The sequence below is a fragment of the Anastrepha ludens genome, chromosome 4 (assembly GCF_028408465.1).
Source record: "Anastrepha ludens isolate Willacy chromosome 4, idAnaLude1.1, whole genome shotgun sequence".
NCBI classification, from domain to species: domain Eukaryota; kingdom Metazoa; phylum Arthropoda; class Insecta; order Diptera; family Tephritidae; genus Anastrepha; species Anastrepha ludens.
In genome coordinates, this window is record NC_071500.1 from 22,005,714 (window position 1) to 22,033,632 (window position 27,919).

The 27,919-nt window shown below is 34.6% G+C and overlaps 1 protein-coding gene across 5 annotated transcripts in view; it reads left to right on the forward strand.

The window, feature by feature from the left end:
* LOC128860443 (calcium-binding protein E63-1) overlaps positions 1-22,506 on the forward strand; it is a 205,370-nt gene extending 182,864 nt beyond the window's left edge. For 4 of the 5 annotated variants that reach the window (XM_054097974.1, XM_054097973.1, XM_054097976.1 and 1 more), the window contains 3 exons: positions 12,153-12,309; positions 16,512-16,660; positions 21,116-22,506. In XM_054097974.1, the coding sequence (XP_053953949.1) occupies positions 12,153-12,309; positions 16,512-16,660; positions 21,116-21,138 (329 nt within the window). In that variant the 3' untranslated portion in view covers positions 21,139-22,506. The remainder of the gene's footprint in view (positions 1-12,152; positions 12,310-16,511; positions 16,661-21,115) is intronic. The other variant, XM_054097972.1, reaches the window with a different exon arrangement.
* The last annotated feature ends 5,413 nt before the right edge of the window (positions 22,507-27,919 follow it).

A 27,919-nucleotide genomic window follows, 5' to 3' on the forward strand; every position in this document is an offset into this window, starting at 1 on the left:
TTATAATTATTAATTTTTTTATTATATATGAAGGAAAAAATGTATTTTAATATTTGCCATATACCTTATAAGATATGTTGTCTATACTAATATTATAAAGAGGAAAACTTTGTTTGTTTGTAATGAATAGGCTCAAAACTACTGGACCGATTTTAAAAATTCTTTCACCATTCGAAAGCTACATCATCCGCGAGTAACATGGATTATATTTTATTTTGGACATAGGGCTCGAGATATAGGTCAAAACGTGGACCCGGGTAACCTTCGGATGTGTATGTACAATATGGGTATCAAATGGAAGCTGTTGGTGAATGCTTTAGTCCAGAGTATTTTTCATGCCGCTCCGTGACTAGGGTCTCGAGATAGAGACCAAAACGTGGACCCTAGAATGTGTTTGTACAATATGGATATCAAATTGAAGCTGTTGGTGAATGCTTTAGTACAGAGTATTTTTCATGCCGCCCCGTGACTGGGGTCTCGAGATATAGAACAAAACGTGGACCCGGGTATTCTTTGGTTGTGTATGTACAATATGGGTATCAAATGAAAGCTGTTGATAAGTGCTTTAATACGGGGTAATTTTCATACCTATTGATGACTAGGGTCTGGAAATATATGCCAAAACGTGGACCCGCCGTGTCTTTGCACCGAATTAAACCAAACTTACACACATTGTTAAGGAGGTATTGAAGATGGTTTCCGTATAGTTTGGATACCTATTGGTAGATAGGGTCTCGAGATATAGGTCAAAACGTGGACCCGGGTAACCTTCGGACGTGTATGTACAATATGGGTATCAAATGAAAGCTGTTGGTGAATGCTTTATGATATGTTATGTTATGTTATGTTATGTTATGTTATGTTATGTTATGTTATGTTATGTTATGTTATGTTATGTTATGTTATGTTATGTTATGTTATGTTATGTTATGTTATGTTATGTTATGTTATGTTATGTTATGTTATGTTATGTTATGTTATGTTATGTTATGTTATGTTATGTTATGTTATGTTATGTTATGTTATGTTATGTTATGTTATGTTATGTTATGTTATGTTATGTTATGTTATGTTATGTTATGTTATGTTATGTTATGTTATGTTATGTTGTGTTATGTTATGTTATGTTGTGTTATGTTATGTTATGTTATGTTATGTTATGTTATGTTATGTTATGTTATGTTATGTTATGTTATGTTATGTTATGTTATGTTATATTATGTTATGATAATGTTAACTCATTCTCTATATCCGTACAAAATATCTATCAAACAAATAAAATTAAAATTTTCTTTTGAAAAATGCAACCATTCAATCAGTATTTTCTTATGACGTTATCACGTTAAACTATCGTCAGTAAACCGACTTTACAGACAACCTCTTTTTTTGAAATATTAGTGATTTTATATATGGAAAAATGTGGCAGAATTTTCCGTTTAGGGAGAGTTTTCTTGAAATAGTAGTGATTTTATATATGGGAATAAATTTGCATACCATTAATTGCAGTGAAGTGAAAATGAGCAAATTTTAAAGTTTTTCTGAAGCGCTTGGAAAATCCTTTAAAGAGTGTCGATATGCAGAGGAAATAAAATAAGATCCCGGCTTGATACTTTTATTGTTTCAAAAACTTTAAATGTTAATGAGTAATGATCTGCTTTACTAAGCCATTTTATTTTCAACAAAAAAACAACAAATTTATCTTTCTAAATGGTAATTTTCGTAATTTTTTTGTTGACATTTAAACTTTTGAATTGATATATTTTTCAGTTCAGGTATAGGGTGTTTTTTTAGAGGTTAGATTTTCAAGATGAAATAAAACGTATATAATTTAATGTTATGGCCAAGAATTTAGCTTTATTATAAAGATAAGGGTTTGCCATTATGTTTTAAAAATGATTTCGGGCAAGTGGCCGCCGCGGCTGGCTCGAATAAATTCCAGCCGAGAGGCCCAATTTTCGACCACTTTTTGCAGCAATCGGGGCCGTATGTCAGCAATAACGCGCAGAATATTCTCTTCCAAGACGTCAATCGTCTCGGGCTTATCTGCGTAGACAAGCGACTTCACATAGTCCCACAAGAAATAGTCCAGCGGTGTTATATCGCACGATCTTGGAGGCCACGCCGCAGGTCCACGGCGCGAGATAATGCGCTCACCAAAAGTTTCCTTCAATAAATCGATTGTTGCGTTGGCTGTATGGCATGTAGCGCCGTCTTGTTGGAACCAAAGGTCGTCCACATCAACATCGTCCAACTCAGGCACGAAAAAGTCATTAATCATGGCTCTATAGCGGTCTCCATTGACTGTAACATTATGGCCGGCTTCATTTTTAAAGAAATATGGGCCAATGATTCCCTCTGCCCATAGAGCACACCAAACAGTGACTTTTTGAGGATGTAACGGCGTCTCAGCAATGGCTTGTGGATTATGTTCACTCCAAATGCGACAATTTTGCTTATTGACATACCCATTCAACCAAAAGTGAGCTTCATCGCTGAACAAAATTTTCTTCGATGCGTCGCGCGAACCGAACCATTATTTTCGTAATAAATTTGCACGATTTGCAAACGTTGTTCAGGTGTAAGTCTATTCATTATGAAATGGCAAACCAAACTGAGCATAAATCAAGTGACAGCTGTCAAAAAGACCATCTACGAAAAAAGTAGTGCCAACTTGAAAACCTACCCTCTAAAAATAACACCCTTTACTAACTAAGTTTTCTATAAGAATATACAAAGTAAAGGAAAAATATATTTTTAATTAATTTTTTACTTGACTAATATAAATAATTTATAAGCCAATAGTAGACAATAAAGCTATTTCGTTTAAAAATAGCACAACAAAAAAAATAAACAAAACAAAATACACTTCAAAAACAGCTGTCAAGAAAGGCCTTTTATATTTTTAGTTAATAGCTTTAAGTTTTATGTTTTAAAAAATTAAACAGTGCTTTGTCGGACTACCCCGAGCATCTATAAAACCCTACAAGGTGCTGCTTCTCATAAAGGATTTCCCAATAAGAGGTGTTATTCCCGTTAAAGATCAATTGTTTCGTTGCTTGTGTGGCACGTAGCGCCATCTTGTTGAAAATAAACGTTGTCCATCCAGATCAATACCATCCAATTACGGTCATAAAAAATCGTTAATCATCTCTCAATAGAGCAATCCATAACTGTTGCTCCAGCTTTATTTTCAAAAAAGTAAGGTCCAATGACTCCGCCGGACCATAAACCGCACCAAACAGTCGCGCTTTGAGGATAGAGAAGCTTTTCAACCGTAACTCTTGGATTTTCTGAGCCCCAGACCCGACAATTTTGCTTGTTGACGAAGCCACCGAGGTGGAAATGGGTCTCATCACTCAAGATGATTTTTTGATGGAATTCCGGATCATTTTCATGCATTTCAACAACCCCATCAGCAAAGACACGACGTTGTTGATGGTCGGCCGGCTTGAGTGCTTGTGTTAACTGGACTTTATAAGCCTTAAGATCCAAATCTTTATGCAAAATATGGTGTATTGCAGTCCGACAAGATGCTTCACGATGACCCATAAACTTTCGAGTTTTACGAACCGTCTCTGCCAAATGATCACCATTTTCATAGTGAAAATTAATAATTTCAATGCGTTGTTCAAGCGTGTATCGTTCCATTTTAATTAATGGCGTAGTTTTTACTTGTCAAATATAAACAAAAGGCAGCTTCAAAAGTTACATCCACCAAAATAGCCGGATATTCAAGATAACACCTGTTATTGGAAGCCCCTTTAGAATGCATCATATTGTGTGCATTTCTCCATTGTTTGTCTTGTGCTATTCCTCAAAAAAAAACGTTATTGAGCATTGTTCGACATTTTAGTATTTTTTTTTTTTTTGTTTTTTGCAAATTTTTCTTTAAGTATGCCCACAAATTTTCTATTGGGTTAATATCCGAGCTCTGGGCTAGTATCCAATACTTTACTGCAATAAAAAGAAGCCACATTCTGGCCAGATGATGGATTTATGTTTTGGATCGTTGTTCTGGTGGAATTTGAACTGAGGTTAATTATCAACAAGGAAACCGAATTTTGTCGCACTATCATTTCTTCGCACCAGGACTGAATGTTTGCCAAATTTCACGGTCAGTATTTAAAATTTGAAAAAGTCGAACCAAAAAGTATCGAGAGATTGTATTGTATTTAAAGCTCTGTAAAATGAAAGGGTAGATAGTCAAGGAGGAAAGGATAAAAGTAACAGAAGGAAAAGGATAGGATAGAATAGAGAAATAGAGGTAGTTAGACCTGTGAGAATTTTCTAGATTGTTTGGTAAATCTGAAAATACCCTCCAGTTTGAGAGAACAAATATTACACAATCTCATGACATCGGAAGCAAAAATTCTTAGCCTTGCTCTAGCTACTCACAGAGAAAATGATCAGTGCTAACCGCCTCCTCTAAGCAAGGCAGGCAAATCGGGTCCTCGATGATTCCATTGGTGGTCATATGATGGCTCCATGGGTTTTGTCCTTTAAGAATACCGACCATCAAGCGAACGTCTTTTCTACCAAGTTTAGAAGAAAGTTAGAAGAATTTAGTCTCATTGCAGAAAATCACATCATCCCAGTAGCAGCTATCTGGTTGAGTGAAGAATATCCGGTTTTCAATATATGTACGTTGCAGAGAGTAAGGGCTTCTTTCACGCAACTCGTCAAGTATAATGTGCTTTTGAAAAACTTGGCGACTGCTTTATGCATCGACCCCTCGCTTATCTCTAAGCTCACTAGCAAGTTTTTTTGTGGGTTTGCGGCTATTTTCCTCAACAAAATACAATCGGAGCGGTTAGGTATTTTCCGTGGTCTTCCATTTGCAGAAATCGGCTCCACCCTATTTACATTTTTTGCACGATTTATTATATTATATTATAGTTTGTCCGGTTAAATAAAACATTTCTGATAACTTTTGCATGTTTTTTCCTGTTGTATAATTATAACAGACTGAATCAGCTCAAAAAATGTCCGTTTTCCAGTTATTTTTGCGTTCTTTATAATTTACTATTTTATAATTCCATAGACATAAGCTTTGGCAATACTAAGACGATAGCATCTAATCGTTGGAGACGTTGAAGAAGCCTTGTAGAGGCGCTATGCTCCTCTAAATTGTAATCCCGAGAAAAAGAATTATTTACGTACGACTTGATATTTTGTAAAACAAATCACTCTTACGACACTTTATGACTGATTGGTGACTAAAGCGTGTGGAACAACTCAGTAACTCAATAAGATAACAGTATATCAAATCATCTTAGCAAACGATGCCGAAAATAGATATGTAAAAATATGATACTTTCTTGAGAGCTGGGAGAAGCATTTGTTTTGTTTTTGTATTCTTGTTTGAGCCTACTTTGGTGGATTCAGTTTACCATTTCGAAGTACTGCTAACTATGTAAGGTAATGAAATAATTTAAAAGGCTCTCCAAAATCAATTAGAAGCGTTGGTTTCAGTAAAAGAAGTGCAAATGCAAATGTCAGTGCGCAAAAAAATATTTTTGGGAATTGGGCAAGGGAATAAGGTAATGACATCTCACAATCTGCTTAATTCTTAGGTAGTTAATATTGCGTCCGAACAGTGGCAAATCAATTTCTTCCTAAATTTTTTTCATTGCTTATGAACAAAGATTATGTAACACGCGCTAGTACAACAGCTCAACACTTTAAAAAGTCATTCGTGCAATAGAAATAGAAATCGCTTTGGAAAACTCACAAGTTGCCAGGTTGTGCTGCTTCGAAGTCAGATGAAGCAGTCATTCAAATCAAATCATATTCCATAAATAACGTTAATGTTTAATATTTCTAATAAAGCCATAATTACCGAAAAGAAATGAAAAATAGCGGTCGGCCCCTCCGAGTGTACATATTTCTGCCATGAAGAAACTCCAAATAAAAAATATATGCCGTTTGGAGTCGGCTTGAAAATAAAGGTCCCTCCATTTGTGGAATAACATCAAGACGCCCCTCACAAATAGGAGGAGGAGCTCGGTCAAACTCGCATGCAAGGGGTGCACGCTAATTATATACAGTCTGAGTCAGAAAAAAGGAACCGTGATTATTCATGAAGTATAAAAGAAATATATTTTAAAATTTTTTACATGAAAATATGTACAAAAGTACGAGTCGCAATTACTCAATAAGCCGTGTAGTCTCCATCGTTATCGAGTATAACCTGCCTTGAACCAGCTTTTCTGCATAGCTGGGCGACAAATAGGTCTAGATTTTGCGAACTTGATGCACGAGTTGCTTGGACTGGACCTTCCAGCAAGATGCGTTTTCATAGTTCTCCACACATTTTCAATGGGGTTGGCGTCTGGGGGCTTGTTGTTTGTTGTTTCTCAATGTGTTTTTTTGAGAGCAGTGCTTTTGATATGTTCACCACCTTCAGTCGACGTTCGATGGTGTTGATACTCACATCTATTCCCTTTCTAACAAGAACTGATCGTGCTTGGCGTAGCCGCAAATAACAGTTCCGCTTAAAAAGTTGGACGATCATTTTATCCTGCTTTTTTGTCGTCACAAGCCGCGCTCGGAAAAGTCATTAACATTTTTGTACACCTTATACCGCTGATTCCATATCACAACAAACTTTTTTGATTTTGTAATCACATTTGCAGCCGCGTCGTAAGATAATTTCGACCCTTCCAAATGCGTGCATAAAAATACCGCCTCAAAACGCTTCGCGTACTTCTCACTCATTTTTGTTTGGTTGCGTTTACGGGAAAGTTTCGAACGACACTAACCTGAGTTACCTCTGGCGTCGTAGCCCTTGAGTAGGAGTATTAAGCAGTAAAAAGCAGAGCGAAATATATCTTGAAGTTACAAGAAAAAACCGGTTCTTTTTTTCTGTCACAGACTGTATGCAGGTATATAAATATGTATGAACGAATGCATTAAAAAAGAGCAGCTCTTACTGAATATTTTGGCAGCTGGATATCATTGGCAACTTTGCTAGCTGCTGTGACATAAGAATTGGAAAAGCCATTGTTATTTGCTCACTCTTTATTTGATGGTTTAGTTTTTGTTTTTTAATTTTTAAAAGGAATCTTCCATATAAAAATTCAAAAAAAATAATTTATTTTCTTTTATGCTACATTCAAAAGAACAGACGTTCCCATTTATGTAATATAAATAATATACAATTTTATGTAGAGCTCGAAATTTCTCCAGCTCCTACTTATTTTTGATGCTTTCAAAGTTCAACTTTTTCCGCAACAATTTAAATATAGAGTATTAATGTTGCCCGAAAATCCATTCGCCTACTAGTACATCATTTCAGCCAATTATGCACTGTTATTTGCCGTTTTTTTATGCAGCAGGGCAAACTGTCAAAATTAGGCTTCCAGAATTCCTTGATATCTGCTCTTCTCGACCACCCAGTAAATAATGCAGCTGTCATTGACAATCATTGCCGTTACGAAATTGCATTCAAGGCAAATACCAACTAACCAGTGAGCATCAAAATGGTTTACAGATGCATCTACCAAAATCACAATGCAATATCTACTACAATAACAAAAGTGAAAGTAATGCGAGTATGAATGGTTTCCAGAAAGAATCAGAAGCTGGCAAATGACCTCAAACAGAAATGCAAATTAAGGCTGTTATGCAACACACATCCCTATGTGTGTGTATGACTCACATGTGTGTGTATAATGCTTATGTGTGTGTATGATGCGTATGTATGTGTATGAATAAGTTTGAGTTGCATTCTGTTTCTTAACAATAGCAGTAGATTTTGTGGCGCCAGTGAATAGCTTTCAGGTTATTATATTTTTGTTGTAACTTTCTTTTTAAAATTTCGTATTTTTTTATTTTTTTTGCATTTTGCTTACAATTGAATCTTTGTTCTTTTTATAACAATTTCAAGTCTTTAAATTCTCCTTCACAACCAATCTTCATATATGGTATTATATTTATAGTATTTATATATGTATGTATGTGTATACTTTTTGAGCCACCTACAACAATAGCCGCATCTAAGCGTTGCATAAAATTTACGCAAGTACTTTTGCCATTTCCGGCACTTATGACAAACAGTTTTGAACGCTTAACTACCCCATTCCCCTGTTTGCTCGCAATGCATCAAGAATTCCCCCTACCGTCACGGGCTTTTGCATTGTTGCTGGCTTGGTTATATAAGTGCACATATGCGAAGAATGACTGCATATATGTATGTATATGCATACACAAATTTCGTATGGACGCATGCAAATACTTTTTCGTCCTTTCCCCTTGCATTGTTTTCTATTTATTTATGCTTTCGAGGCATGGAACAAATAAGTCTATATGTACGCTCATATACGCGCTAAATACTCTTTTTTGTGCTCTCACACTATGGTTTTGCCATTATATTTTGTTGCTATTTTTGTTACTGTTTCTGTTTCTGCTAAGCTGGCCCCATAGTAACGCTAAACAAAAGCGTTCTTGCGCTAGCGTTCACTAAGTGCTCGCTCTCATAATGATTTAATGGCTAAAAGATGGACGAAAAACTTGAGTGAAAAATAGTATTTGATATCTACATTTGTGCGTGGTTGTCAACGTTTTATTTAAGAATTCATTTATTTCAGATTTATATGAACACTAAAATATGCAAGAATGTTTTCAAAGTTAAGGCTAGTACTAAGTTCACAGTTGTGCAATTTCGCCAGCAACATGCAGTTGGCTTGCCGTGAAATGTTGCTAGCAACATTGATTTCCAAATGAGACGAAATGTAAAATTTATGAGCATCACTCCAGACGCAATTGGCAAATTTTGGTAAGAAAAGTGTTTTTAAACAAATTAATTATGTATATATATTCTTGTTCACTTCGCTCGGGAGCAGAGGGCCTCGACGAGACTCTGCGCACACGGTTTTGGGCTGCTGGTTTTGCGCCGCCCCATGTGATATCGGCATCTGCTAGCTCGCACAATATCGACCTATTCACCTTTGGCCGACCGCAACCTTTGCTCCCTTGCGTGTTCCAGACCAGTCCCGTTATCATGATGCTATATAGTGGTTTTCTAAGCGTGTAACCTATGCATCACCACCTTCTGGATTTGATTTGCTTAAGGATGGGTTCCTCGTTTGCTAATCTCCACAGTGCGTCGGTGCTGATGGTGTGCGGCCAGAATATTCTACAGATGATATGGAGGCATTTTTTAGCGAACAAATGATGTGGAGACATTTTTTAGCCTCTATGTGATCACAACTTCACACATGAGTTGAATATTCGCAGTTTCGTGCGCCTGGGGATTTGCGAACTCGCTCTTTTGTATGCACACGCCGCCCTTGCATTTTTTAGCCTGCAGTTGACATCCTCATCTGCTGCGCCGTCTATCGTAATAGCGCATATATGTATATTGACACCCAAAAAATAGAAAGAACATTTACTTACACTCTTTGCGAAGTCATGTGCATTTTAAATAGGTGCCAAAAAATGTTGCTCACTTATTGCGCGGTGTTTTCATGGCATGAACTGAGTACTACTTTGCTGTGAGATACATACGAAATTTTACACATATTTCACGACAATGCAATTTGTAAGGATTTTGACGGCCATTTCGCGCGAAACGCGAACTTAGTACTACGCTTTATGAGAAATAAAAGTGTTTCGCAATTTTAATGCATGTTCTTTAAATGTACAGAATTTGATCGCAAACAAATTACAGAAAAATTAATAAATGGGCAATATTGTGCATATTTTATATATTTATATTTATTTATTATACCGATTTGAAGGAAATAATTTTCTTTGGAAAGCTTAATTTTGTTGCAAGACAACACAGCCAATAATCGGAATCAGTTCTACAGGAGTCATAAAGTGGATCAGCGACTATGTATACAATTATTTAACATAAAGAGCGATGGTCCGGTCTAGAACGCTGCAGAACTGCAAAGTGTTTTGTGACAAGCCCGAATAGAAAACTGTCGAACTTTCTTCTAAAACTTGGAAGAAATGGTGTTCGGTTGATGATCGCTATTATTGAATCCATGGGGTCACCATATGACCACCATTGGAATCATTGAGTACCTGATTTGCCTGTCTTGCATAGAGCAGGCGGTTAGCACTAAGCATTTTCTCTGTGAGTGTCCTGTATTTACTAGAGCAAGGATGCGAATTTTAGGTTACGATATCATGAGAGTGTGTAATATTTGTTCTCTCGACTGGAGGATACTTCAGATTTACCAAAGAATCTAGAAAATTCTCACAGGTCAACTACCTATATTTCTCTATTCTATCCTATTTTTTCCTTCTGTTACTTCTCTCCTTTCCTCCTTAACTACCTACCCTCTCACTTTCCAGAGCTTTGAATATAATTTGCGTTTTTGCCTGAGTGTTTTAGGAGTTACCAAATCTCCCAGTGCTTCTTGGCTCGACTTTTCAGTTTTCAATTTCATTTCTATACCAAGCTGCACTGGGAAGGATTTTCACTTTATTGTTTTTATTTTTAGTTCATGTTTCTTTGGCTTTCTGTTTATATATACTACTTGTACCGTTTTATCTTTGTAGATTTCTACTTACCATTTATCGAGCCAGGTTACAGTGTCATTTATTGTTTGATGAAGCCTGTCTTTCGCATTTTTTCTATTTTATCCGATGCCATTAAGACCGTGTCATCTGCAAATGTGGCTGTTGGTAATTTTTTGTTGGTGGTATCGGTATATCTGCTGTAAATATCAGGTATAATAGAGGTCTCAGGTACAGGTTTGAGGTACACCCGCTGTCATTTGTATCATGCTTGAGCATTCGTCCTCCAACTTTATACAAAATGTCGGTTTTCTAGGTATTTTACTGATCTTATACAGTACTTCTTTATGCCACACCCTGTTAAAAGATTTTGCAATATCTAGGTAGGCAGCTACGCAGTCCCTTTTATTATCCTATGATATGGATACATATTGTAATATTTTGTTTATAACTCTATGGACGTACTGTTGAATGTTGCAGTCGAATATGGTCGTCTAAACCCAAACATTATTTATTTATTATATTTTATTTATTTCTGGCAGCAAAATTTTGAGAGTAAGTTTGGCTGTGTCATAGGCGATTTGACAGAGAGAGGCGAATGAAATGAAAACAAAATGCGTAAAATGAGTCGTTTTTCAGATGGCGAATTAGCAAGAAAAGTGGCTGCGTTGATTTTTTCATATATCACCCACATAATCTGAGTTTTGTCATAAACAAACCGCTGTCACATCTCTTGTTACGTCAGCAAATCAGCTGATTCCTGAGTGCCGGTTAGCAGTCTAATGCTCGCCACACTTTCTTAATTCTCTCCACAGTGATCCTTCAACTGTAGTGCAAAGGAATCAAATAACGTAATCTAGGTGGCCAATTAGCTTACTCATTTCTTATGAAGACTATGTCTCCAAAGGTTGAACTATCTTCCAATGAGCACTTAGGCATTTGGTATTGATATGGGAAATCAAAAGGTTTCGAATAATTTGCGTGTAGTAAGGCAAGGCTCTATCGTCAGTTAAAAAGAAAAATATCGAGCAATGATCTCTTCAGTAACAGTAATGGGGTCTCAAGGGTCTCATGAGTAATGCTCTCTGAACCAGAAATTAGTCAGTTTGATTTCATACAGAAAATTACATTTTACAAGCGTACAAAGTAACCGAATTTAAATTGGCTCCAAATTCAATTCCATGGTAAGATTTTTCCTCAGACTCTTCTATGTGGTCTACGGTCACACTCACTTCTACAGCGCAGAGTATGCGCTCGGCTTAATTGAATAAGATAAATTTCCATGATTTAGTAAATATCCCTAAAAACTTCCGTCTCCAATGAGTCATATGTGGCTCACGAGGGCGTTTTGAAATAAGTTCATGACCTACATGTGACTCATCTCCCTATACAATAACTAAAATAATTTAAAGAAATATTATATATCAAATAATTTATGAAATTTATTATTATGGGTATAATTTAGCGTATCAGATGAAAAAAATCAGCGAGCGTAGAGCATTCACGAAATGCATTATATGTCGACAGGGAAGTTGTTAAGCAAATTTCTATATCGAATTTAATATAAAGTAATAATGAAATTTTAGCTCCTGATCAGCACTGCGTATAAGTAACTTTTAATTTTATTATTCGTGTTTGTGCATATTTCTTTAACTTTAACTTTAAATTTATTCATATTTCAGGAAATGGGTTAATAAACGAAGCTGAATTCCTGCAATGGGTCGGACGAATTCAGGCGTTGCGCGATGAACAGCAACAGCAACAACAACAGCAGGAAGAGAATGCAAGTAAACCAGAGGAAAACGATGATGTCACCGAAGATTTTATCGCCGCATTTAGGTGAGGCAAATAAAAACTGCACAACGCGCTCCTATTATCCATTAACTTTAATACATATTACATACACATATATATACATATATACATATATATATATTGTATATATATATATAATATTATGTACTACATAAGCTTTGAGTGCATTAACTGGCGCGCAATACTCGTCTGCCTTGGCAAAGAATTAAGGCGAGTCATGTAAAACAAGGATTGTACGAGTATATTGGGTATCAGTTATAAATACAACATTGAACATACCTATGTATGTATACCACCTAAGTCAAGTTGTGTCGCGCAGCAATCCGCTTGTCACTGGCATTGCATTCGTTTTTATTGCTATTGCCCTTAAGGGGTTATACGCAGTTATGACTTTCAAAAAAATCGATTTTTTATTGCATTTTTGTAATGTACATATATTCAAAAGTATACGCACGAAATTTGAAGTAGATCTAAGCAATACTTTCGGAGTTATACCTAAATATGTAGAGATGCCTCGGCACGTTTTAAGGTAGGTATTGAAACTTTAAACGTGTTTTTTTCAAAACGGCATTTTTCAAGTCGGTGTACACGATATCTCGAAAACGGCTTGTTTGATCGGTCAACCGTTTTAACTCAATCTTTAAAGATACATTTTCTAGTAATTAATCGTTCCTTTTGTAAATCTGATACTTATTTTCCATTTTATAATCAATTTACGGCCAAATTTTAACGTAAAAATCGAAATCATTTCTTTTAAAAGCTGCCATTTTGTGAAAATTCACTATTTTGATTAGCCGAACGATTAATTACTAGATAATCTAATATATTAACAAAATTTGTTTGGTTTTTTGATTTCAGATAATCCAATCCTGAGTTACGATGTACACCGTTAGTCGTCTTTTTTTAAAGGAGGTTCCAGAAATCGCCTGCAGCGCGCTCTATAATCAACATTTTCATAAATAAAAAATTTTGTTACGTTCTTGAAGGATGCTTTTATAACCGCCAAAAATTTTCAAATTAAAATATTCTGAAGTTTCTTCAGGATAAATCCTTGACAACCCGTCTTTTATTTACTTCATAACTGCGAATAACCCCTTAAACAAGCACCATAAATAGTCATCACCAAACCACAAATGTGACTACCGACGCAATTTCTCTACCTTGCTGTCACTAGCAGTGATTTTTCGGTTTTGTTTCTACTCTCGACTTAACTATGGATAACAACTTCCGTAAAAGTTACGGATTTAAGTTCGTTAAAATAACACCAATCCGATTTAAAAGTGATTTGCAATGTTACTCACACCTATGCAGATACGAGTAGATGAAACTAAGTATTTGTTGGCATGTCGGCAATCTGTATTTGTTTTTGTTTTTTTATTGCGGTAGGATGTTTATGGTAGCCTTAGATGTAAAAGGAATTGAATTGTCTGGCGGTTAGACACCTACATGCGGATTTTTTTGTTCTAGTTTGGATTGTCAATAATTGATTTATTGGAATAGTATGTGATTGCGTTTTTGGTTCACATGAAAAGGTACCACTTTCAAAAAGTAAGGTAGGCGAAATTCGGTACAGTCTGAACGTCATAAATCCGACTAAATTTTAATAAAATTTTGGGGTGAGCTGATTGTTAATTCTTGGAGCCCAGCAAACTCATAGACAATGGCAGTTATCGCTTGTGACGTAAGACGGATAGACGAAAATTTAGTCTTTACATACAAAAAGGTGAGCGTGGTTTATCCGATCTCAATAATATTTATGTCAGATCGGGATGAGGTGGGAAGCCATACGCTTGCGACGTAGTTTGTTTTTTGATACCTTAGTAAATTTTTCATATCTTTCTTGAACTTCGCGAATAAATTACAATACAATTAATACAAGTGGTTTGAAATATCACCCCTTCCTATTCAAGACTGATTAGGAAACCATTGGTTTTACATACTTTAATATAAAGTCAACAATTATTTGCACTTGAGGTTCGATTCCACATTGGAAGTACATCAATTATACAGTGAAGGATTTAAATCTACATACAGCAGCAGCATATTTTCTTATTTCCCAGAAGCAGGGCCGTAGAGACCATATCCGGGCCCCGGGGAAAAAATTGCAAATGCGGGCCCTTTCCAATTATATCTAATTCATATAATTCGAATTACTCTCGAGTCCTGGCCCCTCTGAGAACTCCGGGTCCGGGGTAAAAATTCGCCGATCCCCCCCCCCCCTTTCTCGTCGGGCCTGCCCAGAAGATATACAATAATTGAAAAAACAGATGGTGTAGTTTTTTTCAGAATTCATTCATTCATAAATATACAAAAACTTAATTATTTCACTTGCTTCATAACAAGAAAACTTACAAAACAACAATAAGGCGGTATGAAAAAAGTCTATATGCATCAATCTGCTTTGGTTCACGCAAGTATTGAAAAAGTAGCTGCAAAGTACCGTTATTCAAAAATTTCAGTTGATCATATCAGTTGAGCCCGATAAAAGAAATATCTTCAGATTTAAAAAACATAAAATAAATCTTACGGCAAAATTGCAAAAAAGCTAATTTAAGTCGAGCAGCGGTACAAACGAGTGTTAAAAGCTACGAAGAGACTAATTCGTATGAAAATAAAAAGCGAACCGGTCGCCAAAAAAAGAAGCTATTGAGAAGAGATGTAAGCTCCATTTTAATTGAAGTCGACAAAAATTCGGGGCTTCATAATAGCAGATATTTCAGCAGGACACCATGTAAATTGCCTCTAATTTCAGAAAAAACTGTCGCCTTGAGCTTAAGTTTGCATGGACACAAATGGACACGGGAATGGATTTCTGGTCTAAAGTTTTATTTACTGGCGAATCAAAGTGCAATACATTTGGAAGTGACGGACGGGCCAATATATGAAGGAGAAGAAATGCAGATATGGAAATGAAAAAAATGATGCCCACTGTCAAGCTCGGTGGTGGTAGCGTAATGGTTTGGGGAACTATGGCGGCATCTAACATTGAAAAGATTACCTTTATTGAAGGTACTATGGACCGATGTAAATATCAAAACTATGTTGGAAAAATATTTGAAGCCATCAGTAGAATGCTTGGGTCTTAGGCAAGGTTGGTTTTCCCACAACGCAATGACCCTAAGCATACTGCATTAAGTGTCAAAGAATGGACCCAATATTACGCACCCGGACAACTAAGTACATACACCGCCGCAAAGTCTGGATTTAAGTTCGACAGAGAATTTTTGGGAGCTTTTAGAGCAAAAAATTCAACGAAGTATAGTAACTGACGCAAAATCACTAAAAAGGGGTGAACCTACTAAATAGTAAAAGTATTCAAAAAAGTTAATTTTTAAATGAATAAATTTACTTTTATAAACTAATTGAACTGTAAGCAGTTTTTTCTGTTGTTTTGCTAATTTTTTTATTATAAGGTAAGTGAAATAAATCAAATTTATGAATAAATATTAATTTCTAAAAAAGTCATCAGTAGTTCAATCCTATCCGCAGAAGCTGTCAAGCGGAAGGGGCGAAAGAAAGTCTTTTCCACTATTTATGTGAATGTCCGTGGCTAGCCAGGGCACGATTCCGCTTCTTCGGTAAGCCTTTCCTACAGCAAATGACAGACATCGAGATAAAGGATTTGCTGTTATACTTGGACTTCACTAAATGGATCTGACTTGGAAAAAAGAAGAAACAAAAAAAAGACATCATCACATTAGACAGTGGTAGTAAAACGGTGTTGGTCACTAATTTGGAGTATTTCAGTGGAAATATTCAACCACTTCAACAACAACAACAACAGTTCAATTATTAAATTATTGTATACCTTCTAGGCAATAATAAAATATGCTGCAGTATGTAGACTTAAGTCCTGGTTGGTTGGTTGGTTACTTTAAGTGGTGATTCGACCAGAAACCAACTAGCGTTTTCGCACCATTTACCAACTTGGTTAAAGGTTATTTACAGCATGACTATATCCAGTCTGTGCAGATCAGGAACCTTGTCAGATTGTTGACATCTAAACCAGGCAGTTGTACAAGACTCTCTCTGTCCTTCCATAGGGCAGGACATTCTCAGAGGTCTTAAGTCCTTCACTGTATGAAAAAAGATGCAAGCAATCATAATTTTTTTTTTTAATTTATTTAGGCATAGATTATCAACCTCGCTATTAGAAGACAAAAATTGTGTATATTTAGTTGATATTTCCTCATCGATACGAATTAAATTTATAATTTCATTCACAGGGTATTTGATCGTGACGGCAATGGTTTCATTACCCGCGACGAGCTGCAAACCGCCATGGAAATGATTGGAGAACCCCTCTCAGAAGTACAACTCACACAATTATTGGCCATAGCCGATTTGGATCAAGACGGCCGAATTAATTACGAGGGTAGGTCAAATTTACATGTAAATATATAAATACATACATACCCACATAAATATATATAATATGTAAAAGTTTTCTATACACACTTTTATTGTACCCATTACAATATTCTGTCACCACGGCTTTTGTGAAAGTCAAATATGTTTTGCATGCAACAATTTCTCAGTGCATTAACCCCAGCATGCCAATCGACACGACAGAGGTCAACTATGACGCACATCCTGGCGTCGCATGCATGCATACACACAACGGCATGCAATTGTTTTCATTCGTAAACATATTTTGCATGAAATGGTGTTTATACATCTACATACATACATAGATGATAAATGCATTTATGCATAAGCAGAAGTATTTTTAAAGGATCAACTCGAACGTCTTAGGTTATAAGGTTATTCATGTGTTTAATTTGTTGCTGTACAAAGAATACTGACCTCGCCAAATTGCTCAGAATAGCAAGTCGATTCTGTCCTCACCGTCCGACCGTTAAGGTAACTTGGTGTTGAAAATGGGTGAAATCTGTGAATAACAACGGCCATCTTCCATATAATATAATATATATAATATAATTTCCTTTTTTCCAATAAGCACTTTCCAATAGCCACTCTTAAGTAGTTGGTATTTATTACTAAAACTACTTCATCAGACTCTACTTGTTACACATTTCGTTTTATTAATCATGGCTTTGAAAATCATTCAATTCGAACAATCCGAGTTTCCAATAAAGAAGAACTTCTAGTTTCCCTTCTACATTGCGATATTCTTTGGGGTATTCGAACGCCAGGACAAATTAAAATTTATATCGTAATTTTACAAATTCTTCAGCTACCAAGCAGATATATTATATTATTATCGTAAATGCCAACACAGCTAGGATAACCCCATATCTACATCTTATACTAACTGCGGCTTAACATCTGTAATTTTTGAAGTGAAATTTCTTAGGCGTCGTTGGACGAGCGAGAATGGAGAGTGAAATTTCCAGGCCATGCAACGTTTTGGGCATTTTCGTTCCGCGAGAGAGAAAAAAGATATAACATAGATGAAAAGGAGAGAGAGAGAGCTATACCTTATATATATCTTAGATACACTCTAGGCTATTTTTCCTGAGCTTTTCTTTGTGCTTGCTAATTTCTAGTGAGAAATAACACTGCCTACTTTTGGGCGCTTGTTTGTTGGTGCAAACTTGTAGGAAACATATTTTTGATGTGTTCTTTTTGGCGTTATATTTCCTTGGTGCCTACCGTTTGGGGCCTGTTTTGGTCCCAATTTTTTTGTGCTTTTTTTTGTGCCTACTTTTTGACGCTTATTCCCGTTTCCTGGCTAGTGCTTGTGCGTACTATAAAGTGCTATCCTTTCCGGCGTCGGATTTATTGGTATTGCTTTGCCGGAATTTGTGCCGTTGCTGCGGTCCTCGAATCGCTGCGTTTGTGCGGGTGATAAACGCTCGGAGTAGTGTGCGTTGTTACCACGATTTGTGTCCGGCGTTTACCTACACCGGTCGACCCTTCTCCGTTTTTTGTAAATTTTGTCTATTTGTATTCTCTGCAAATGTTGTGAATTTATTTAGATATATATTCTTTCTCTTTCTCTCTCTCTCATTCTCTCTCAAGTAATTCAAAATGTTGACAGAAGAAGGCAAGACGAAAACCTCGACAACTTTGGGCAAACCCAATATAGGTTTCACAAAATTCTTAAGCCGCGCAAAAGTTAATGCTTTTAATGCAAAAAGCTCTTTATAATGATAATTGAATTGTTGTTGTTGTTGGCGGTGAAAAATTCGATAAGACAGATATGTTTTAACAGTGGTAGAGTTCGATGTCTCCATCTAACATTCTTGTTTTAACAGAGCCTTTTTAACACAGAAATCGTTCGACCTGAAGTTGGAAGAAAACATCACCTGCAGCTTTTTACAAAAATCAAGTTAAAAGATCTAAACATAACAAGGCAAAAAGCACAGTCAAGCGCGATACCAACACTACTCAAGAGGGAAATCATAAGACCTCTTTTTTTGCCAAACGTTAGCAAGTGGCGAATAGATGAAGCAAATGAACATATGTCGGCAACGCGGGCAGAGAACTGCCTTAAGGCCGGCGGGCCAATTAGATGTCCTAAATTCAGTAGTTTTCGCGAAGCGTTGTAGGATGAGAAAAAAAACAATTAGCCAAATGAAGTTTTGGGGATAGTTTAATATATATTTGAACTAAAAAAAAAAATTTCTACAATCTCCAACAATATATTGTAAGCCGAGTTATCAATAGATTCCCAGAGCGCCTTACCACTGAAGTATCCAACTTCTGTACAAAATACAACTTGCAATTTTCATCTGAAAACAAAAAAAAAAAAAGATTATTAATTTTGATGTAATTATCTTCGATGTGAACTAAGAAAATTGGGAGAAACACGTTAAATTCGAATTTTTGGGGAAGGTAGAAAAAAAAAGTGGTTTTTCAAGGAAAAAAAAACTCTTCAACTAGGTAAAAAAGTCGCTTAAAAAACAATACTGAAGATAACGCATTTTGAATGAAATGGATAGCTCGTTTAGTTTTTTTGCAATCGTGTACATAAATTAGGTAAAATCGTGAAAATGAAAAGCCGAGAAACAAACACTTACAGAGACATACACAGAAACAATACACTACAACAATAAGCGCACGGTTGCTCGACGCCGCACTACGCTCGGCTCTGTAGCTCTGCAAATACTTGGAATTTAACTCTGAAAATTTGTGTCTCATGTTCTTGAATATCTAAGCTATTGATTTCAGGAAAAAAAAAATCGATTTTTTTGACCTTTTAATTGGCCCGCCGGCCTTAAATTACATGGGCTGGTAAGGCAATGCGGCCTAATGAACTATAGCCATACTCTCTAGCGGCGAATCTTGCTCAATAACTTTGTTGTTACTTTCACATGCAAATTTTTCGTCAAGTTAATCGTGCATAGAGATAGCGAGCGGGTAAATGGCGCATAGAAGAGGCATTACAACAATTTTCAAAGCAAGATGTGGCTTACTACAGTTAAATGCAACTACGCATAGAAATGTTGAGAAAATTTGCATCCTTTGCAATTTAACCCTTTTACATCATTCGACGGAGTAGCACGCGAACAAAAACTCTCTCTTATAACCAATAACGGAGTAGACCGCCAACAACAAAAACTCTCTCTTATCACCAATAGCGGAATAAGCCGTAATATATTATTTGCGTGTTAAAATTTGAGGAAAATAAATAATTTTAATAATACTGTGACATTATTTTTCATTAGAACAAACAATAAAAGTCTTACCAACGCAAGGTATAATTCACGCTAAGTATTTTGTGTACGAGTACATCGCGCATTTCGAGAGGAGGTGCAAAAGGGTCAAACGGAGAAGAAGGCATGCAGCACTTAGGAAGATGTCTTGTGCTGAAAGATATCGGAGCAAGATACTTAAACGCAGTGAAGCTAAATGAAGCAGAAATAATAGATATACTTAATAGCCACTGTTGGAAAAGGCTAACTTGTTTTATACACTCGGCCTTACGCTGGAGAAAATTTCTTATTGCAGAGTTTAATTATTGATTAATTTTTGAGCTGTGACAGAACCCATTATTATGGCCACAAATGTATTATTTACTTCTTTGTGTATTTATATATGTATATATTTAAAGGGACAGATACCTGTAAGCTTTCGAAAAAAAAAAAAAATTTCATAAAATGTTAATATAATCCTTTAAGAATATGTCAAAAAATTTGTATAACGTAAATTTAAGTATTTCTTGTATTATAAATAGATCGTCAAGCGTGACGACTCTATTCTTTGCGTTCAAGCGCAGTGAGAGGTATAGTTGCGTTGCCGACTTTAGGCGCGTTTTCTCAAAACTATATTTTTCGAATTGGCGTACACGATAATTCGAAAAGTTATTGATCGATCTCCCTGAAATTTTGCTCACATCTTTTTATGATATTACTTTCTGTGTGAATTTACAAATTTTTGAAAATTTTTCGAAAAAATAATTTTTTCGAAGCAAAAATAGTAGGAAAACTCGCCACAAAATTCATTTTTTTTTTTAAGCATTTTATTCCGCGAATTTTTTTTTTCATTTTTCCATATAAAAATTATGGCATTAGTAAACAAAAAAATTTTTGGTTTTTTGTATTCAGGTCCCTGGCGCTGACCTTCCTGGAAGAATTGAGTGTATGTACATCCGCCATTTTAAGTGATTAAAATAAATTAAAATTTTTTATATTATTTTTATGTATAAATAAACTGTATGCCAAATTTGAAAAAATGTATTGACTTCTTCATTTTAAATAATTTTCATAAAAATCAGTGAAAATATGGCCGTTTACAGGTATCTGTCCCCTTAAATGAATTATTGTAAAAACTATTGATGTGTGATTATTGCTACTGCTACTATAATTAAAAAGTAATATTTAGAGACTTTTCGAATAACAAATTGCATTTCCCTTTTTTGCAGAATTTACGAGACTTTTACTTTAAAGTGCTGAGCGCCCATAAAACTGAGCATACTTACAAATATGTATTAGTGAAGAAACAACAAACCAACTACAAAAGCAACAACAAAACTATGCAAACTTTATATACAATATACTCGAGTTAAATGAAAATAATATAAGCACACATGAATATATATATGTCAAAAATCAAACTCTGTCTAAATGAAAACAATGAGTAAAAATCATGTTTTGTAAGTTTGTCAGCGCTTATCTGCTAACCTGCACAGACGACCGCTGCTACAGCTGGAGAATAAATGAACAAAGCTGTTGTGGGGAGTCCAAGAAAGAAAGTCAAACAAAAAGATAGTTTTTTTTTAGTTATTAGGTTGTTAATTTAAATCATCCATTTATTTATAGTTTCACACAATTAAATACACATACATATAAATAAAAATATACACATGCAATAACAATACATAAACACATACATGCATACACATAGTTAGTTTAAGTTAATTTTTAATGCTAATCAAATGCAAAAAAGCGGCAACAACAAAACATTTAGAGGTTTAAAGTAAGTAAGATATATGCAGCGCTTTGTTATTATAAAAAAAATCTTTAACAAACAACAAAACTTAAACACTGTAAAATGAATTTCAATTCTTCAATTACTTATAAAATTAAATAAATTACATTGGATTTTACAGATGTAATAATAAACAAAAAAATAAAAAATAAAAAAACTCATATAAGTCTGAGCGCGAGAGTGATAAATTTTTGTGTTAAGGGTGCTGCAACAAATGAGTTGAAATTCAGATAAAAGTCAAAAGGGGAAATAAGTATATTTAATAAATTTGTGGAAGTGACGTTGAATATACCAACGAATTGTCACACAAAAACAGAAATAGAAACATCTAATGAAATGCAAGCTAAAAGTATAAATATACCATTAATTATATATGTAAATTGATATGCAATTTGCGCATTTGCAGGCAAAATAAATATTTACAAAGAAATTTAACAAAATTTAAACTTTCAATATTGTCTACCAAACAAAACACTTGCGATAATTAAATCTTCAAGTTATTACTATTATTATTATTATATGAAACTAAACTGTTTTCTAAAACTCTATAAATCACTTTTATGTATATGAATCTATGCGCATACATATCCAATATATATGTACAATACAAACATATATACAAACATATTGGTATGTGCATTATTACTTAGCTTTGTTCGAAACAAACTTAATTAAATGTATACAAAGAAATATACAAAAAAAACACAGAATCACTTAAACAAATCTTACATTTGGAAATGGCATAGAAATTAAAAGGTAATATTTTGTAAAATTATTTAAAAATAAAAGAAACTAAATAAACCTAATTGTTGATAATAAAAAATCCATGTGATTGAATTTGCTCCTTTTTCCATTTTTTTATTTGCGTTTGTTCTTTTGTGCAGGTAAGTTTCTGATGTGCGCCCATCAGAGAGTGCGTGACGTCGCATTAGCTGAGTTGTGCAGTGTTGCCAACCATTTGCTCTTCGCAATAAATTTAAGGGGTTATATACCTTGTGTTGAACTAAAAAATCGAAAATTTTTTTATGGCATATTCTAAAAGTGCATCATCTTAAAAATATAAATTTAAAAAATCATAAAGATCGGAGCACTAGAACGAAAGTTACAGACCGTGGAAGCGCGAGTTACATACTCTCTCACTTCTAAGAGTAAGATCATTAGAGAGATCAGAGAACTTCCGTTATTAAGTTTAAATATTACTCTAGCTGTAAGTAAGTTTGTAAGTTTGTAAGTTTGTAACATAAAAGTTGTAATATTAGCTCTTAAGTTTTAGTTTTAGTAGACACTTCTGTTTAAGCAGTTGATTTTAGTGACTAATAAAAAATATTAATAAAAACAGGAATATTTAAAACATATTCCGTTTGTTGGTTTTAGTGACTAATAAAGACTATTAAAACTTAAAACAGGAATATTTAAAACATATTCCGTTAGTGGCGCAGTCGAAAAACAGAAATTTTCAGACATTGAAAATAATACCGTTCGCTCCGTTATAAGGGGAAAAATCGATTATATAAAGCATCGAAAGCGAAGAAAAGCCAAGCCGGCTAATAATTATCATAAATTAAAGAGGAATTAAAAACATCAACAGGGATTTCCAGGAGAAGAAAAGCAAGCAGGTTTTGTGCGAAAAAAAAAAACAAAGCGAAAGTTGCAAGAAATACTATTTTGGAAAAACTTTGATCTTATTAATTACTTTTTTGTGCTAATTTAAAAAAAAAAAAAAAAAAAAAAACAAACTCAATTTTAATTTCATGACTAAAGTTCTGAAATTTGGAGAAAAATTTCCACGCATCTGTAAAAAGTATTAACGGCAATAGGTGAAGAACAGTTTCTAAAATAACTGATACACCAGCAAGTAGAAAAGAGTAAAGAAAACATACACAAAAACAACAAAACACCTTAGCGATTTAAAACCGAAGAATATTCTCTTGAGTTCTTAAAACAAAAAAAAAAAACAAAAAAAACAAAAAAAAAAAAAAAAAAAAAAAAAAAAAAAAAAAAACATTTGATACATATGTGTTTATGAACAAAGAGCGACAAAGAGCGAAAATGGACGAATTAAATCAAAAGCTAGCAGCAATGGAGTTAGCTGTGAAACAACAACAAACAGTAATTATGGAACAACAACAACAAATAAATATGTACAGACAACAAGAAGTACTGCAAAATCAATTTCTTCAACTCAGTTCTAAAGACGTTTTACAACAATTTCGTCACATTAGACCGTTAGATGGCACACAACCAGTATGTTCTTTTTTCAAGTCCGTTGAAAATGTACTACAGCTCTGTGGAAGTAATGTGGATTTGACACGTTTTGGAATTCAAATTATAAGAAACGAAAAAATTATGGGTGATGCTGGCAGGAGTATACAAGAGTTAGAGGATGATGCTGATTGGAACCTTATCAAATCGCACTTGAAGCAGCATTTCAGACCGCGACGAACATATGGAGAAATTTTCAACAGTTTCAGAATGGTAAAAGTAAGCACATTAAGAGAATTATTTAGTTATTTTGAAAAGGCCAAATTTGACCTAAATGAATTATACGAGTTTGATGGTAAAAAGTCAACTCTTTATTCTCCTCATAGTATTAATAGGGATTTAGTTGATATTTTACTCGAAAAAATTGATGCCCCTATTAGAGCACATATTATAGAGAATAATAATTTGAATGAGGTTATTGTAAGGTACACAAATTTAAAACTGTTGGACGATACCAGGTGCATAGATTTTAGGCATAGAAGGCAACAAACAAAAATTAAAAGCAATTCGAATTTAAATCAGCAATATGAGGCAGAAAATGTTAACCAATCGTTTAAAAATATTAATACAGTGAAATTCCTTATAACCGGACACTCACCGTCGCAGTCTTTTTGTCCGGCTATGGGAGATGTCCGCTTATAAGGGATGAAGTCACAAAATATATACCACACATATAAATTGTATTGTACATAGTTTATTTAAGAAATTTTTGGAAGTAAAGAATATTTGCATACTTTAGTATTACATATAAATACATATACGAGTATGTACATATATCGATTAAGTACATTGTACAAGCCTTTACATTTCAATACTAGTTTGATTGAAAAAATTCGGTAATGCTTGATTGCTTAAACATTGATTGCTTTAATTTAAAATGTTCATTTTCAAAGTGACTCTCGATATTTTTAATGTGCTGAAAAGCTACATAGTCATTTTTTGCAAATTGTTTCAAGCCCGCAACAAGTTTTAAAGCCTCATCATATGATGTTATAGGCTTACTTATTTCTTCTGAAAATTCATCTTCTGAATCACTTATGTCCATAGTATCATCTTATTGGTCAAATTGAATTTCTATATTGTTGTCCTCAGTGAAAGCATTCTGATCCATTTGGAGAAAACCTTCCAAATCATTTGCCAAGTCTAGTCCTTCCTGAAGCCTAGTATAGATTGCCAGTGGAATATCATCTTCAGAATCAAAATCTGGAAGATCCTCATAAGTTTCCAAAAATCCTGCTTTACGGAAGCAATTTCGGACGGTTGTGGCTTCCACTTTATCCCAAGATGCTTTGATCAAATACACAGCTTCTAGTACATTAATCGATTTTGAAAGCTCTGAGGCTGAACTTGTATTGTCAATTTCAGATAGCAAGTGTTTTAAAACAAAGTTGTAAAATTTGGAATTATACCTTGATCAAGGGGTTGGCTAACTGACGTTGTATTTGGCGGCAAGAAAATAATTTTTATGTTGGTCAAGTTTAATTCCTTTCGGTGAGAAGCCGCGTTATCTAAAAACAAGATAATTTTTCGATTCTGGGTTTTCATTCTTCGATTTAACTGCTGCACCCATTCACTCATTACTTCTCGAGTCATCCATGCTTTTTTATTAGACTTCCAATCCACTGGAAGTTTTGCGATTGGAACATGTTTAAAAGATCGAGGACGGGCTGCTTTACCTATAACCAAAAGCAGCTCCTTATCTCCAGCCATGTTAGCACAGAACAAAATTGTGAGTCTTTCCTTTGATAGTGTACCGCCCACGCATTTTTCGGATTTAAGAGCGAGGGTTTGGTCAGGTAACGCACGAAAAAAAGCCCCCTTTCGTCTGCGTTGTAAATGTCTTGAGGCTTGTAACCGGTCAACAGAGATGGCAGTTTTGTCCTAAACTGTTCGACACCATCCTAGTTTACATCTGCAGCTTCACAAGATACGCATTTGAAAGCAACATTATTCCTTATTCGCCATTTGTTTAACCATCCATCTGAAGCATTAAATTTAGGTACACCCAGTTTGCCTGCAATTTCCATTGCCTTTGCTTTCAAAATGGGACCAGAAATCGGAATGTTTTGACTTCTAGCCTTAGCGCACCAATTAAAACACATCTTGTCTATTTCAGAGCCGCCTTCTTTAAGAAAGCTTCGCTTTTGATGAACATTAAGGGGGTAGTATGGTAGTTTTTTTTTTTTTTCATTTTTTTTTTTTTTTTTTTAAGTTATTCTATAACATCTTAAGATTATTGTGTGAAAGTTTGAAGTGCATTAGAGTAAAATTGACAAAGACACAAAGGATTAAGTATCTACCTCTCCAACCGGATTTCACGCTGCCGAAAATCTTTAAACGCGTTTTTCTCACACTTGCCTTTTTTACGGTCGGTGTCCACTGTAGATTCATATCTACTGCACCGATTCTTTTCAAATTTGGTTTTTTTGTTTCTTTACTTTATTCACGAGGTAATGACGTCGAGTTTTTTTTTTTTTTTAATTTTGTCATATTTTAAAACAACAAAGTTTTCAAGTTTTTTTTATGAAAAATCGGTGTTTTGACTTCAAAGCGCTTTAAAAAATTAAAAAAAAAAAAAAAAAAAAAATTCGACGTTGTTACCTGCGAAACTTTATTAGCTGATGAAATCAATTTGGTTTTTTGATTTTAGTTGATCCAGTAATGAGTTCTGAGGGACACCGCAATAAAACTTTTTTATGAGACGGTAGCGAAGATTCGCTGCCACCAACTCATTTCTTCATAAAAATCAATGAAAATTTCACACAATATTCTTTAAATATGACTTTATAATGAAGTAATTTTAAAATTTTGAATAAATCAACTGTGTCGACAAAAAAAATTTCGAAAAATATGCTTGTTTTACACCGAATTAACCATACTACCCCCTTAACTCCAGACTCCCATTTAGAACGAATTTTTTCTTTATTTTTATTGATTTCAGCAGCTTGTGTTTTGCCAATATTGCACCTTTCAAAGCAAAATAATGGTGTACCTACCATTAAATTTTTGTGCTCACTATACTTTACCTTTTTGCAATTCCACGTACTGATAATTTATCTTTTTCGAAAACATTAATAATTTCCATTTTTTCTTTAATAGAAAGTACCTTCTTTTTCGGCGCCATATTATTACGAAGTTTGAACGCAACCATTCGCATGCAACTGACTTAACAAATTGAATGGAAAACTACTCTTAATTTCAAACACAGGGCTTGAATGTGTGCATACATGTTAAAAAGGGAATCACCTATTTCATTTTTATAATGAACAATAAAGCTTGCTTGTGATATTTTTGAATTTTGTCCGCTTATGAGAAATTTTTTTATGAAAATGGTTTGAAATACTTTGTCCGCGTCCGGTTATTAGAGTGTCCGTTTATTAGGATGATATTTGTATGAAAAAATGAATGAAAAACCTGTGTGCCCAAAATTTGTCCGGTTATTGGAGCTGTCCGGTTATAAGGACTGTCCGTAATGGGGAATTTCACTGTAATATGTATACATTTCCTGTAAATAAAAGTGAATTACAAAAATGTGATGCTCAAGTTAGAAACTATCAATATAAGCAACAAGATACTCCAGCACAACAACACCATAAAAACACGAGTAAATTATATGATAATAGCAATTCTTCGCGGTTCAGGAATAGGGACTATTCAACCATTAATAGCAATAATCGTAATAATGGGGTTGAACCCATGGATATTGCTAATATAGACGACTGTAAATTTTTGCGATGGCCTTGATATGCAAAATTACCCATAATAACAATAACAATACAAAGTGAAAAAATTAATTGCTTGATTGACACTGGTTCCACGACTAGTCTTATAGGGCCAAACACCTTAAGTCAGTTTTCTATTGAGAATCTTGAGGAAGCACTATATTTTAAAACTATTAACGGTGTCAATCAGATAAAAAATAAAATAACCACTCCTTTCCCTAAAGAATTTAACCTGTATGGCACTATTTCTTGGA